Source organism: Myotis yumanensis, unplaced genomic scaffold, assembly GCF_028538775.1.
Source record: "Myotis yumanensis isolate MYYU_CA2020_CCGP unplaced genomic scaffold, mMyoYum1.0.hap1 SCAF_2, whole genome shotgun sequence".
Taxonomy (NCBI): Eukaryota; Metazoa; Chordata; class Mammalia; order Chiroptera; family Vespertilionidae; genus Myotis; species Myotis yumanensis.
Window position 1 is genome coordinate 47,940,018 of NW_027223753.1, and position 13,023 is coordinate 47,953,040.

Below are 13,023 nucleotides of genomic sequence, written 5' to 3' on the forward strand. Positions count from 1 at the left end.
CCAATGATGTCATTTGTAAAAATGGAGATAACTTTCATGGCTTTGTTTGCAGAAGAAAATGAGCAAACTTTAAAGTGTTTTTGTCAAAAGGAAAAGACTGTATGTAGAACCCCATTCTCACTTGGTGAAGTGCCCAAAGTCCTATGTGATCTGAGACATCACCCAGGAGAGCGCCAGGTGGAGGCACTTCCCTATAGGCAAGTGAGAGATTTTTAGCTGATACTGTTTCTGGAAACTGGGAAAATTTTAAGCCTTCTTCTCCCCATCTACTGCCTTCACTCCCAATGGCAAATACCTTTGCTTCTACTCTCCATTGACTCTTGAAATTCCTTTGACAACTTTCATTCTATAAGATAAATTTAAGATATAAGTAAACCTTCCATTCCCTCTGATAACAACCCAGTTTGAGACTTCATTACTTCTTAACTCCTGACTTTTCCTGCAAATAATAATCTCGATATTGATCTCCCTTTCCTTTATCCATCTGTGCTATCTCTGAACTTTACTTGTATCTTTCATATGGCAACTGTCAAAATCTATTTGGGATTCTAGTATGGCTTAGTGCACAGAGACCTGCAGTAAAGTGCCTGAATACAGCTATTTGGAGAAGAAATAAATGACAAAGTCTGCATGTGATTGTGCAGATATCCACTGAATAGACAGAATGTCTCCTATATTAAAACTAGTAAGCCTAGAAATCTAATCAAGATCTGAGTGCAAATGAAATATAGAGCTCATTAATTGTGGTAGCATTAAATAAATCAGCAAAAAGAAGGCAGTTTGTTTGGAGACTACTAAAAAAAGAACCAGCAACAAGCATCTCCAACATCATTTTACCCAAAACTATTCAGTAACAAGGTTGCATTCCTTTTTGGTCATCAATATCCCACTTATTAATATGTTGGGCATGTCAGCAGTTCAAACACTATTTTTTTACTCCTACTAGGTAATAGATATTGTACTGCATAAAAGACCAGCCAAAAAGATATGTTCCCTGATCTCAAAGAGGTTACCATCAAATCAGTGAAATAAACGGAAAGAAAATAATTTCAATGAAATATGGTCAGTTGAAAATAAAGACCCGCATGTGGTATTGAGGGAGCTTAGAAAAAGGGAGCTTAATCCAACTTTATAATATTTAGAAAGCTTTGTAGGGGAGATGGCTCTAGGTGGAACCCTGAAAGATGAATGTGTCGGCCACGGCCAGGTGAACAATGTTTAAGCAGAGACAACTGCAGTCTACCTCAGTGGTGGAGCTGAATATCTCAGGCTTGAGGAAAGCAGCCACTTAAATCATCCAACTACTCCCCTGCTCGGACTCCATGCTCACTATGCAATGTGATGGTTAGAATTTGGTCTCCCAGGTCAAGGCGCATGTGATGACCAGACGACATGAAAAATGTCCAGTAAATTATTGCTCTCCATACATCAACTCATTGGTCTCTGACTTCTCTTTGCCGTCTTGTGGGTTGGCCCATTGTAAGTGGAATAAAGTCAAACCACACTGACAAAAATCACATTCTGGACCTGAAAAGCTGAGGTGACAGGGAATTTAGTCACCAACCAAATACCACCATCCTAGAGGCCATATGGTTTAAATTCATGAGTATCTCAAATCCATTTACCTCTCTACATTTTCATTACTACTACATAAGTCTAGCCATCGTCCTCTCCTGCATAGGTTACTGCAATAAAATAAGTAATGATGCTACTAGCTACTGGCATGAACTTACCAGGTGCTGAGTACTGTGCTAAGTGCATGAGGATTGTTATAATCATTAAATATATCTCCAAGTTTCAAGTCATATACATATACTCACTTTAGAGATGGGGAAATTACGACTTAGAGAAATTAAATAACTTCCCCAAGTTCACACTGTTAATAAAACAAAAAGCAGAGCCAGAAATCAAACTCAGGTATGTCTTCCTCCAGATCCTGAGCTTTGCAATACTATTTAGTTAGCCACCTTGCTAACTAAATTCGTTTGTGCCTTCAAGTTCACTCTCCAAATTGCAGCTGGAATGATCTTTTTAAAATGCAAATTGGGCTTGGCCACTCCTTTGATAAGGCTCCAAAAAGTTTCCTTATTGTTTCCAGAAGTCCAAGGTTTCCTCCATGACCTTCCATGGCTGTGTATGAACTGATCTGAACTTTTTATATTAGTCTTTCTGTGTTCCCACCACATGGACTGCACTCTCTCAGTTCATTGAGCACACCCTGATGTTCCTCGGGCCTAGAATGCTTCCCTCCCTCTTATACCTAATTCTGTCTTGTTGTTGTTATTAATTTTTACCAGAGGATATTTTTTTCATTGATTTTTAGAGAATAGAAGGGAGAGGGAGAGACCGAGAGAGAAACGTCCCTGTGAGAGAGACACATTGATTGGTTGCCTCCCACACATGCTCCAGCCAGGCCCAGGGATCAAACCTGCAATTAAGGTACATGCCCTTGACCAGAATCAAACCTAGGACCCTTCAGTCTGACTCTCTATCCACGGATCTAGACTGGCTAGGGCTATAACTAATTCTAATTCCTTCAAATATAACTTTCCAAGATAGGCCTTCCTTAAATTCTATTCATTCCCACTTCTCAGACTTTTGGTCCCCTGTTTCTGCTGATTAATACCAACACAGGTGGATAATTAAGTTCCTTGAACATTCTTTCACTTTGGTGGTAGATGTTATTAACTGGATGAGCACAGATGCTCATTAGTAACTAAATGCCAAAGTCAGAGGCCTTTTGAAGAACAGGTTTTATTAAGGGTAAAAAAACATTGAAAAAGTAGGAGATAGAGCAAAAGGAAAGAGAGCTCTGAGGGTGGCACATCAAAGATATAGTTATGCTTGCAGAAGCCTGTCTGGGTGAAAGAAAGAGAAACTTGGGCAATTTTTTTTTATAACAGGCCTCATGGCTTAACAAAAATGGCCATGATATTCAGAGAACTTGGGTTTTCTCCTTCCCACTTCCTTTCCCCCTTCCTTCTCCCTCCCTCCCTCCCTCGTCTCTTATCTCTCCTCTCCTTCCCTCTCCTTCCCTTCCCTCTTCCCCTCAGCTCCTTCTTCCTCCCCCTTCTCCTCCTCCTCTCTAGCCACCTAGTCATCCTCCTCCTCCTTCTTCTTTTTCTTTCTTTCTTTCTCTCTCTCTCTCCTTTCCCTCCCTCTCATCAGATGACTTTGAGCAAATCATTAAATAGATCTCCACGTTTCAATTTTCTCACACGCATAATGGAAAATGTGTGTCATAATAATAATAATTTCTATCTCATGAGGTTTCTTTTTCAAGGAAAAAAATGAGATCTGCAAGTGAAAGTGCTCGGTAAACTGTCAAATTATATATACAAATGCTGGTTGTGATTAAAGTTTTTGGGGGGTTTTGTGTGTGTGTGTGTGTGTGTGTGTGTGTGTGTGTGTGTGTTTTGTTTTGTTGTTGTTGCTGTTTTTGTAGTCTGAGAGGAGTTTGCTAAGGAGATTGGCATCACAATGACCTACTTTTCACTGTTATTTCCCTTGAGGACAGTGAACCTCTTCTGTGAATCCACCCAGCATGAAATCCCTTTCATATGCAATTGCAAAGTTCCATATTTATAAAGACACATTAACAAAGTTCTGCCTAAAGACAGGGCCACGGAGGTCTTACAAAATGCCTTTAGAATAATTGTGTTACATAGTGCATGTATTATCCCAGTTCCTGTGATCGGTTCTAAGAATGTGTTACTCAAGGCTTATACAACATACTTTTTGAAATGTTGCACTGTAACACAGGTGCATTTCATTCATCAAAATGAAATATATCTTTGGATTTAATAACTTAAGATGAAAAGTTGTCACTAACAATAAGGGAAAAATGATGACCAAGACCACTAAATAAATAGGCTAAAAGTCCCAATCTAACACCTTTAAACAAGGAGGGTGATCACCATACGTGTGAAAATGTTTTACATTTTAACAAATACTTATCGCACTGTGAGGAGGAATGAAGGAATGAAACAAGCACGCTAACTTTATCACGGGTAGAGTCCAGTGAGGCTTGTAGCCTGTGGATAAAGCGAGTCACAAGCTGAATGAAGAGATCCAACTAACACACACTTCTCACTTCCAAGCATCAGAAGAGTGGTTTTTTAGTTTTCCCCATCAAGGACTTCTTTATTATTATTTTCCCCGTGGAGCCATTGCTTTAGGAGATTTTGTCTACGAAAACAAAACCTGTATTTCAAGGTCATAATTAGCCTACCAAATTAAAATTTTTGGTTATTTTATGAAGGGTTATTTAATGTCACTTCAGTTATTTAATGGTGTTCACAAATGAAGAGCTGAGACAGGTCTTGTTGATGTGTTTTCCTCGCAGTATCGAGTTTGTTTTGAGGTGAAAGGTGCAGATTTAGCTGTGACCCCTGTTCGGTGCCCTGCTTTCATGGAGCACTCCTCGTCATCAGGCTGGGGTAGCTTCATGCTAGCTTGCCCCACACTCATGTGCCACCAGGCCATTGCATACGCCAGTGGTCAGCAAACTCATTAGTCAACAAAGCCAAATATCAACAGTACAACGATTGAAATTTCTTTTGAGAGCCAAATTTTTAAAACTTAAACTATATAGGTAGGTACATTGTTATTAACTTAATTAGGGTACTCCTAAGGCTTAGGAAGAGGCACACTAAAGGGGCCAAAGAGCCGCATGTGGCTCTCGAGCCGCAGTTTGCCGACCACGGGCATAGGCCATTGTGTTGTTTGGGTACTGATCAAAGGTACTCAGCCAACTGATGGGAGCTGAAATCTAGCTCATGCATCATTTCCCGTGCTTTCTTCCCAAGCTGCCTGCCAACAGAGGACACAATTTTCTAACTTCAAAGACACTTGGGGTGGGGAGCAGGAGAGGAGAGGGAGCGGGTAAGGCACCCAGCTTCACAGTGCAATGGACCATACAATTCCTGAGGTGTCCTGTCATTGCTGTAACCCAGCACCCAGCAGCAGGCTTGGCACATAGCAGACACTGAATGTATTCTGTGGAATGAATGAATGAACAATAGCTTTCTTGTACAATTCTCCACATCTGAAGGTCCACTGATTTGGTGTGTCAGTCGGGATTTGGTGAAAGCAGAATGATGTATCAGGCCAGGTCTACATTTTAGAAGGGAACACCAATGAACTCTAACCAAGACGCAATTCCCTATGTGAAGTCATGTGGTGGGAGGGACGCTAGGATGTCATGGCCGTGTACTCTCCTCCCTAGCACAAGAGCAAGAGGCCATCCAACTCAGCTAACAAATAGGTGGCACCTCAGGAAAGTAACCAGAGCCAGAGAGAGAGTTCAGGGGCCAAAACGTTCCTGACAAGTGCCAGGCGCTGTGCCAAATGCTTGGTGTGCTTTGATTCACTGAATTCTCACGGCCGGTTTTACAGGTAAAGGAATGGAGGCACACTCAGGCTACTTAACTAAGGTCACACTGCTAGTAAAGCAAAGTCAGGATTCATAAACAGCTGCATCAGACTCCAACATGTTCCACTGAATTTCAGTTATTAGGAGCGTTCTAGTCTATACAATATCAAAACCAGTGTCTGTTGGGTGTTGGTTTTCAGCTGTGTGAAATTTACTCAAACTCTGTGGATACCCATTGCTATAGTGCCAACAAAAGAAAGGAAATGTGTTTTTAGAAACCTGGCTCTTTATGCTGGGCTTTCCCTAGATGGGACTATCTATTGAAAGTGTACATGGAAAATCAGACAGAGAAAAGTGCACAAATCACAAGCGTAGAAGTCTGAAAATTTTCATAAAATGAACACACCCACGTAACCAGTACCCAGACCAGGAATGAGATCATTGTCAACCCCATAGAAGGCCCCCTGAAGTCCCCTCCCAGTCACTAACCCCCCAAGCTAACCACTATCTTTATTTCTAATATCATAGATCATTTTGGTTCTTTTGAACTTTCTCTAGCTGAATCCTATTTTTATGTACTCTAATATCTGGTGTCTTTTGCCTGACATTATGTTTATGAGATTTATCCCTGTGGTTGCCATGGCAATTGTTCTGATTGATTCAAACCACCATACAACATCATGAATAGCTACCAGCTTCTCTAGTGGGAAGAGAGTCTGATTGTGTGAGGCAGATTTTTAAAAAAAGAAAAGAGATTATTTACATTTCCTTTCTATGGACTGTCTTTGAGTAGAAAGTGGGGGAAACTTGATAGATATGCTTCTGATACGATATGCAGAGCTATGTTAAAATTGCATTTAGAAAGACCTTATATGCCAGGAATCTGAAATAGCCAAACTCATAGAAGCTGAGAGTAAGATGGTAGTTACCAGGGGTTGGGGGAAGGACATTGAGAAGGTGTTGGTTAAAGGGTACACAGCTTCAGATGTACAAGGTGAATCATCCTAGAGATCTGTATAGTGCTTTTCAGTTAATACTGAGTCATATATGTAAAAGTTTGTCAAAAGGGCCAATCTTATGTTAATGTTACTATCACACACACACACACACACACACACACACACACACACAAAGAGGGAGGAAGGAAACTTTTAGGGCACCTGAGGTCTGTTACCAGCTGGGGCACTGACTTCATAACTGCTGAAATCTGTTTCCATGTTTTCAAACTATGAGCCGGAGCTATTTGTGGCCAGGCCGAGGCTTCCCATTACCTTTTCCTGTCTGTCCTCCTTCTCTGGTTCTCCCCTTCTCAGCACCTCTCTGCTAACACACACACTTTTCTACTGAATCTGTGTGAAAAAAATAAAACACCTGAGGAAATTGGGATGTGGTCTAAGTATTAGCTGAAATGGAAAATTATTAAAACAGAAAAGGGGAGATCATTGAAAAAAGAATGTTACCAAACAGTTTGTATGGTATGATCCCATGTTGATTATGTACATACACATGTACACATGCACATACATACATGAGAGGATATGCACAAAGGAGGTAGCAATGATGATCTCTGCTTGGTAAAATACGACATTTGTATCATTTCAAACTTTTGCTGCTCTGTAATTTTCTATAATGCCTATATCCCATCAAGAAATGTAATCTTCACAAATTGTGCAAAATATTTAATCTTGTCAGTCTAATTTCATGTGCATTCTCCTATTCTATCTTCCCTGTAAGAGCAGGGTATTTTCCCCTCATTTTACAGAAAGAAATTTAGTCTCAGCAAACTCCGGTAACTTGCCTGAGGTCACCCACTGAAGCAAGATGCAGGGCCAGAACATACAGGTCTTCTGAGTAAAGATTGTGCAGCCTCCCTGTGCTAGTGGCTGTTAGGTGGGTCAGAAAAGGAAACAGGAGACACAAGAAATGACAACATTTAGGAAAGCAGTGATGCAATTTTAAATAGAAAAGACCTGAGGGTAAGATGTTACTTTAAATGCAGCATTTTTAGCAATGCATGCATTTTCAGCACTGACTTAAATCCTCTGTTTCTTCAACCAAGGTATAGTCTTGCCAAGAATCTTGCTCTGATCATTTAACATCTACATCTGAGCTGGTGCCTTATGGTAAATTAAAGATGATCATACCTCTTGAGTGCCTGTCACACACACATGTTGCAAGGACTAATGAGGAGTGTGCTTGGCGTTCCTTTGAGAAAAGAGCCATATGAATGCCACGTGTTATTACCAGATTAATATTAATTATAATTATTCATCCATCCTCTCTTCCTGTTTCTCGGGGCTGAGTTCAATACCTACCAGATCCACAGAAGGAAGTAAATCTTCCATTGCCACTCTTGTTGAAGTGAAAGAGGAAAAGAAGGGAAGAATAGAAGGGAGGTTGGTTCTTCCTCTTCCTTCTGGAAATTTTTGACAAAGAGAGTTGACCCCATGACCATACACTGTTCCATTACCTGCTCTTATCCCCTCGAGACTTGCTTCTGTGGTGTCAAGCATTGTTCCTTTTCAGAGCCATTCTATAAGACAGGAAACAGGACCAGTTCCATGGGCATACAACCTGTGCAGTCACATAGCGCCTCCCCGCCCCAAAATGTTTCATAGTTGCTGTCTTGAAACTCAGAATAATTTTATCTTTGATTTTTAAGTGTGTTTTTTTTAAGTGAAGTCTGATGGGACAATGCAGTATACTCCAGTGATTTTAGGACCTTGGCTCTTATGCTGTTGCTCTAGCTCCTGCCACCTGCCTGCCTCCCCTGGACACGTTCTCAGCCACCCATCTTCCTGACCCTTGGCAATGTGAGACTCACCCGGCATCCCTCTCCCTGCCCTCACCCATGACCACAGCTGACATCCATTCCCAGTGGGAGCCTGGGTGAAGATGCAAAGAGTTAGATGTGTGTGCTGTGCAAAGTCTCAGGTGGGGCATAGCAGCACCCATCCATGCCCTGGGTTGGCATGGCTATAAGATGGTAGGCAATGGCCCTGTCATGGTGGGAGTGAGCCTCTTGGCCACCCCTGGTCCAGGTTACCTAGCATGTATTTGCTGTGGATTGGCACCATGAGGAAGGGAAATGTGTGGCTTTCTCGGAGCCTGACCCTCGCTGGGGCACGGCACATCAGTATGGAGCTGGCAGGTAGGCACACCCCAGCAACTGGTGGGCTGTGCATGTGCCCTGTGTCAGAGGATGCAGGGCCTCCTGAGTCCTATGAGGGTCTGCGCTCTCCTCATGGTGTCCCCATGCCTGGGGCACACAACATTTAAGAGTGAAGAAAACACTCCACGCCATTCATTCATTGTGACAACTGTGCCATACTAATGTAAAATGTTAACGGTAGGGAAACCTGGATGTGGGATATGTGGAACTCTCTGTATTGTCTTTGCAACTGTTCTGTAAATCCAGATCTATTTTAAATAAGTTTAAGAGAAACATCAACACTGTGACAAGTCGAGAGGGAAACTCTGGGAGAAAGGAAAAAGCTTCATATTTTACTACCTTTAACAGCACTTCTTCCTGCGTTTTGAGCAAGGGGCCCTGCATTTTCATTTTGTACTGTGCCCTGCAAATGACGTAGCTGATCCTGAGGGGGAAAACCCTTGTTGAATATGCAGTTCTTCCTTCCTGGTTCTCCAGCCCCCACCCCCACAAATGCCAGGCCTTGGGTTACTCGGATTGCCATGAATAATTATACTCTTATGTATTGACTACCTACTAAGAACTAGCTACCATACCAGATGCTTTATATACTTCATCTCATTTTATACCTTTATAACCTTATGAGGTAAATATTTGCATCCTTATTTTAAGATGTAGGAAGTTGAGATCCAGGATCACACAGTAACTGGTAGAAGAGAAAGTCCAAATGTGTGAGTCTCACTCTAAAGCTGCTCTTTCCACAGCGATACAGTTGTTCCATCCAGCCTCTGGGTGTCCAAGTGCTTGCAGGCTGCCTGGGCGAGCACTTCGGTTTCCATTCTTCCAAGCACTCACTGAGTATCTGCTGGTACTGAGCTCTGAATCTGGTGCTGATGCTACAAAGTTATAACATGGAGGGCAATCCGAGCTGCACTGGTCCTTTCCTGTGGCTGAATCATAATCAGCAGGGCTCCTCTCCCATACTTAGCCCACTCTGACACCTGTGCCTTCTGTCTCAGTCACTGTGATAAGAAAGCTCTACAATGGAGCACGAAGAGAGTCTTGACTGTGTATTAAGAATCTGGGAAGGAACAAATTCTTATTAATGTAAAAATGTATTTTTCACTTAAAAATTATTGTGGCTGGCCAGGATAAGAGAGGGCAGTGGAGTAAGTTCCTGTCACATCTATTGGCCTGTCACTGATATCTCGTATTGTACCAGGTCAAGGAGCACATCTATGCTTGTTCTGTGTAATAGGCCAGTGATTTTCAACCTTTTTCATCTCATGGCACATGTAAACTAATTACTAAAATTCTGCAGCACACCAAAAAAACATACCAAAAATATATTTTTTGCCAATCTGACACACACAAAAAAAGGTATAATTTTGATTCATTCACACCGGATGGCTATTGTATTGGCTGTTATCATTTTTTAGTTTGACAACCTAAGGGAAAAAAGGTCAAGGCCATTGACTAAATAGTCAGGTATTGCATGTTTTAAAAATTCTTGCGTCACACCAGTTGAAAATCGCTGTAATAGACAATGAATACGCTGCGGTGGTAGCAATCGGATCTTTGAAGAGTCCACCTCATTCTTCAGTGCTTCTACTGCTATCATTACTGTGTTTCCTTTGTCAAGTGTGAGTGCAAATCAGAGCCCTTTTGTCCTCTTAGTGAAGGAAAAATGTGATATATCATCTTAGAGTCATTTTGCATATCAGCTGATTTAGCAGGCTCTGAGTGAGTGCCACTCACTCCCCACCATCCTGGTGAATGGCTGATCTTAGTCACTGAGAGCCACTGGTTGTGATATGGAAGACACTAAGGTATCAAAGTCTGGGTAGTTAGGAAGTGGTTGGACTTTTTCTTTTATGAGAGACCAGGAATGAGGAGGGGAGGGTTCTGTCACTTCAGAAAAAGCTTCCTTGGAAGAGGTACTCTGTGGAGAAAACAGAGGAGGCGGGGGGGGGGGGGGGGGGTGTCTTTTGGACATACTAGAGAGTACCAGTAAGTGAGGAGCTTCTTTGTGCTGCCCCAGCATTGCAAAATTGAGGAGGAAGAAAGGGGGGAAGGTATGTGCAAGGTTGGCTTGAAATGAGTTTTACTAAAAACACCTCAATTCTTGACTGCACATTTTTGAGGAGTGTGAAAAAAAAAAAAAAAAAATAGAGGAAGTCACCTCCAGTGGTTTTGTGGGTTTTTAAAGTATGACATACAGGATATTGAGTTTTAACCCCTGTTTATTCTGAAGTGAAGGCATATTTGGGGAATGAACCAAACACCTATTCTTTGAAATGTGCATCTGTGACCAAGGGATCCCGATCACTGGGAATCACTCTTCTATTTATTCCCTTTTCTGCTATACACGTCAATACATTCAAATAATAATAAAATGCTATTTGGTCTCCCTAGACTTTCTTTGTGAACATATGAATAATGTATTCTAAATGTGACAGGAGTGTGTGCAGTCTTTCCTGCATACGAGCATTCCATACAAGATTTTTACTTTTATTAGTGCTTGGACTTGGACAGGTTGGTAAAGTTCATGGATGGCAGGCCCCCCAGACTCAGTCATGTATGCAGGAAAGTCTGGCTGATTTGTATAACTGTCTGTAGCACCACAAATTCATCTGGTATTTACGAAATGCATTCAGTGTTTGCTAGTATGGGGTTCTCCAGTCAGTAACCTTAAGCATTCGTTTAGACTCATAAGCTTTTGGGTATGGAATGACATGTTGTAAACACTTAAAAAGAGCTTTACTATCCAGCAAAATATGACCTTAAACACAACATTTTTTGAACGGACCACGGCGAGACATTCCCAGAAAGCCTAGATTCCTCCAGCGACAAATCAGACATTAATCAAAATGCACATCGGCAGCCTTCTCATCTGGCTCCACCTGAAAGTCCGGTTCAGAATTTCCCTGTGATCCGGGCCCTTGCAGAGAAGTTTGAGCTTTGTTTAGTATAACAAGAGCTGCCCAACTCCCAGGCCAATAAACGTGTTCACATAAAACTCCAGACAGTCTCCCTTAGACTGAAGTCTTATCGGGGAGACCTCATTTCGCCTCTGCTTAGAGGAGAGATTTGGGAGAGGGCAGGGACTGCCCATGCCGCTCCCTCACTGGTGCGGGTCAGTGTTTGCAGAATTAAACGTTCACCCAGCATGCACACACGTTCCCCTGAGTGAATGACCGCGCAGTCTTCCAACGACACTGTCAGTCACCCCCACCCCTCCAACGTCCGCCTGTCTGCTTCATGTAGAACAGCAAAAGGAGACAAGGCTTTCCTCATTTCTCCTCTTGCCAGCAAACACTCAGAAGTGACATCACGCACCCTAAAGAGCCCCTAGATGACTAAGGCGGCGGAGCCTGAGAACGCTCCCTGCCTCTGCCCTGAGTATCGGACACATGTATGCTGATGAGCTTATAAGAGACAGCTCCCCGCCTTCTTCCTCAGAGGAAGTTTCTTGCTAGATCGCAGACACCTCATCCAGGCAGGGGGCGTGAAAACTTGGCAGGGGCCATTCCGGGCAGAGAGCACCACGGTGATTTGTTCTCCTGGTGGAGAGAGCTGGAAGGAAGGAGTCCGCACACAAATAATGAAGGAGCTCGGAGCCACCTTCAGTAGCACCGGGATCAGCAGCAGCGGCAGCGGTGACTCTGCTATGGACAGCCTGCCGCCGCTCCAGCCTAACTACATGTCTGTGTGCTTGTTTGCAGAAGAACCTTATCAAAAGTTAGCGATGGAAACGCTGGAGGAACTGGACTGGTGCTTAGACCAGCTAGAGACCATCCAGACCTACCGCTCTGTCAGCGAGATGGCTTCTAACAAGGTAAGAGAAGGGCGTTTGATTCCACCAAGTGGGGGGCTGTGCGGGGAGTTACGGGCTCCCCTGGCCGCTGCCTGCCTGCAGCAGAGGTGCAACCGGGACGCGACCTGGAGGGTGGGTTTGTTGATCTGCCTGAGAGGATCCTGCCTCCAGGTGCCACGCTTTGCTTGGGTCTTGATGCTGCAGAAAAGTTTAAAAATCCGCAATGCGCTGTAATTCCCAGAAACCAAACTTCTTTCTTCTTGATGGAGTTCGGCTATGTTTGGGTTGAGATGTGCTTATAACGTGTACAAGTCACTATACAAATGTTTAAAAAAAAACCAATTATCAGAAAGATACAATCTGAATGGATCTATAAGGTAAAATGCATAAAATGTGGCATTGCAATCCAGTGTTTGACGTGTGTGTTGTTGTTGTTTTAATAAGAAAATGGTATGTCCTCCAGATATCAATGGAGAGAATGGTTTGCCCTGAAGTTTCATAAATTCTGAAATTCTTCTCAGGACATTCTGGGATTTTCTAACATTTATGTTGTGATGCTGGCATGGCTAAGGTTTAAAAAAAAGAAACAATATACCTGGTCTCAAAAAAGGAAAGTGTTTTTTCTAAAAAGTTTGCTGCTTTTTAAAGTGGAATCATTTGAAATCAAGTTTCACCCAGATT

The 13,023-nt window shown here is 42.5% G+C and overlaps 1 protein-coding gene across 4 annotated transcripts in view; it reads left to right on the plus strand.

The window, feature by feature from the left end:
- PDE4B (phosphodiesterase 4B) overlaps positions 1 to 13,023 on the plus strand; it is a 525,239-nt gene that overhangs the window by 472,578 nt on the left and 39,638 nt on the right. For all 4 annotated transcript variants that reach the window (XM_070405299.1, XM_070405301.1, XM_070405300.1 and 1 more), the window contains one exon: positions 12,251 to 12,363. In XM_070405299.1, the coding sequence (XP_070261400.1) occupies positions 12,251 to 12,363 (113 nt within the window). The remainder of the gene's footprint in view (positions 1 to 12,250; positions 12,364 to 13,023) is intronic.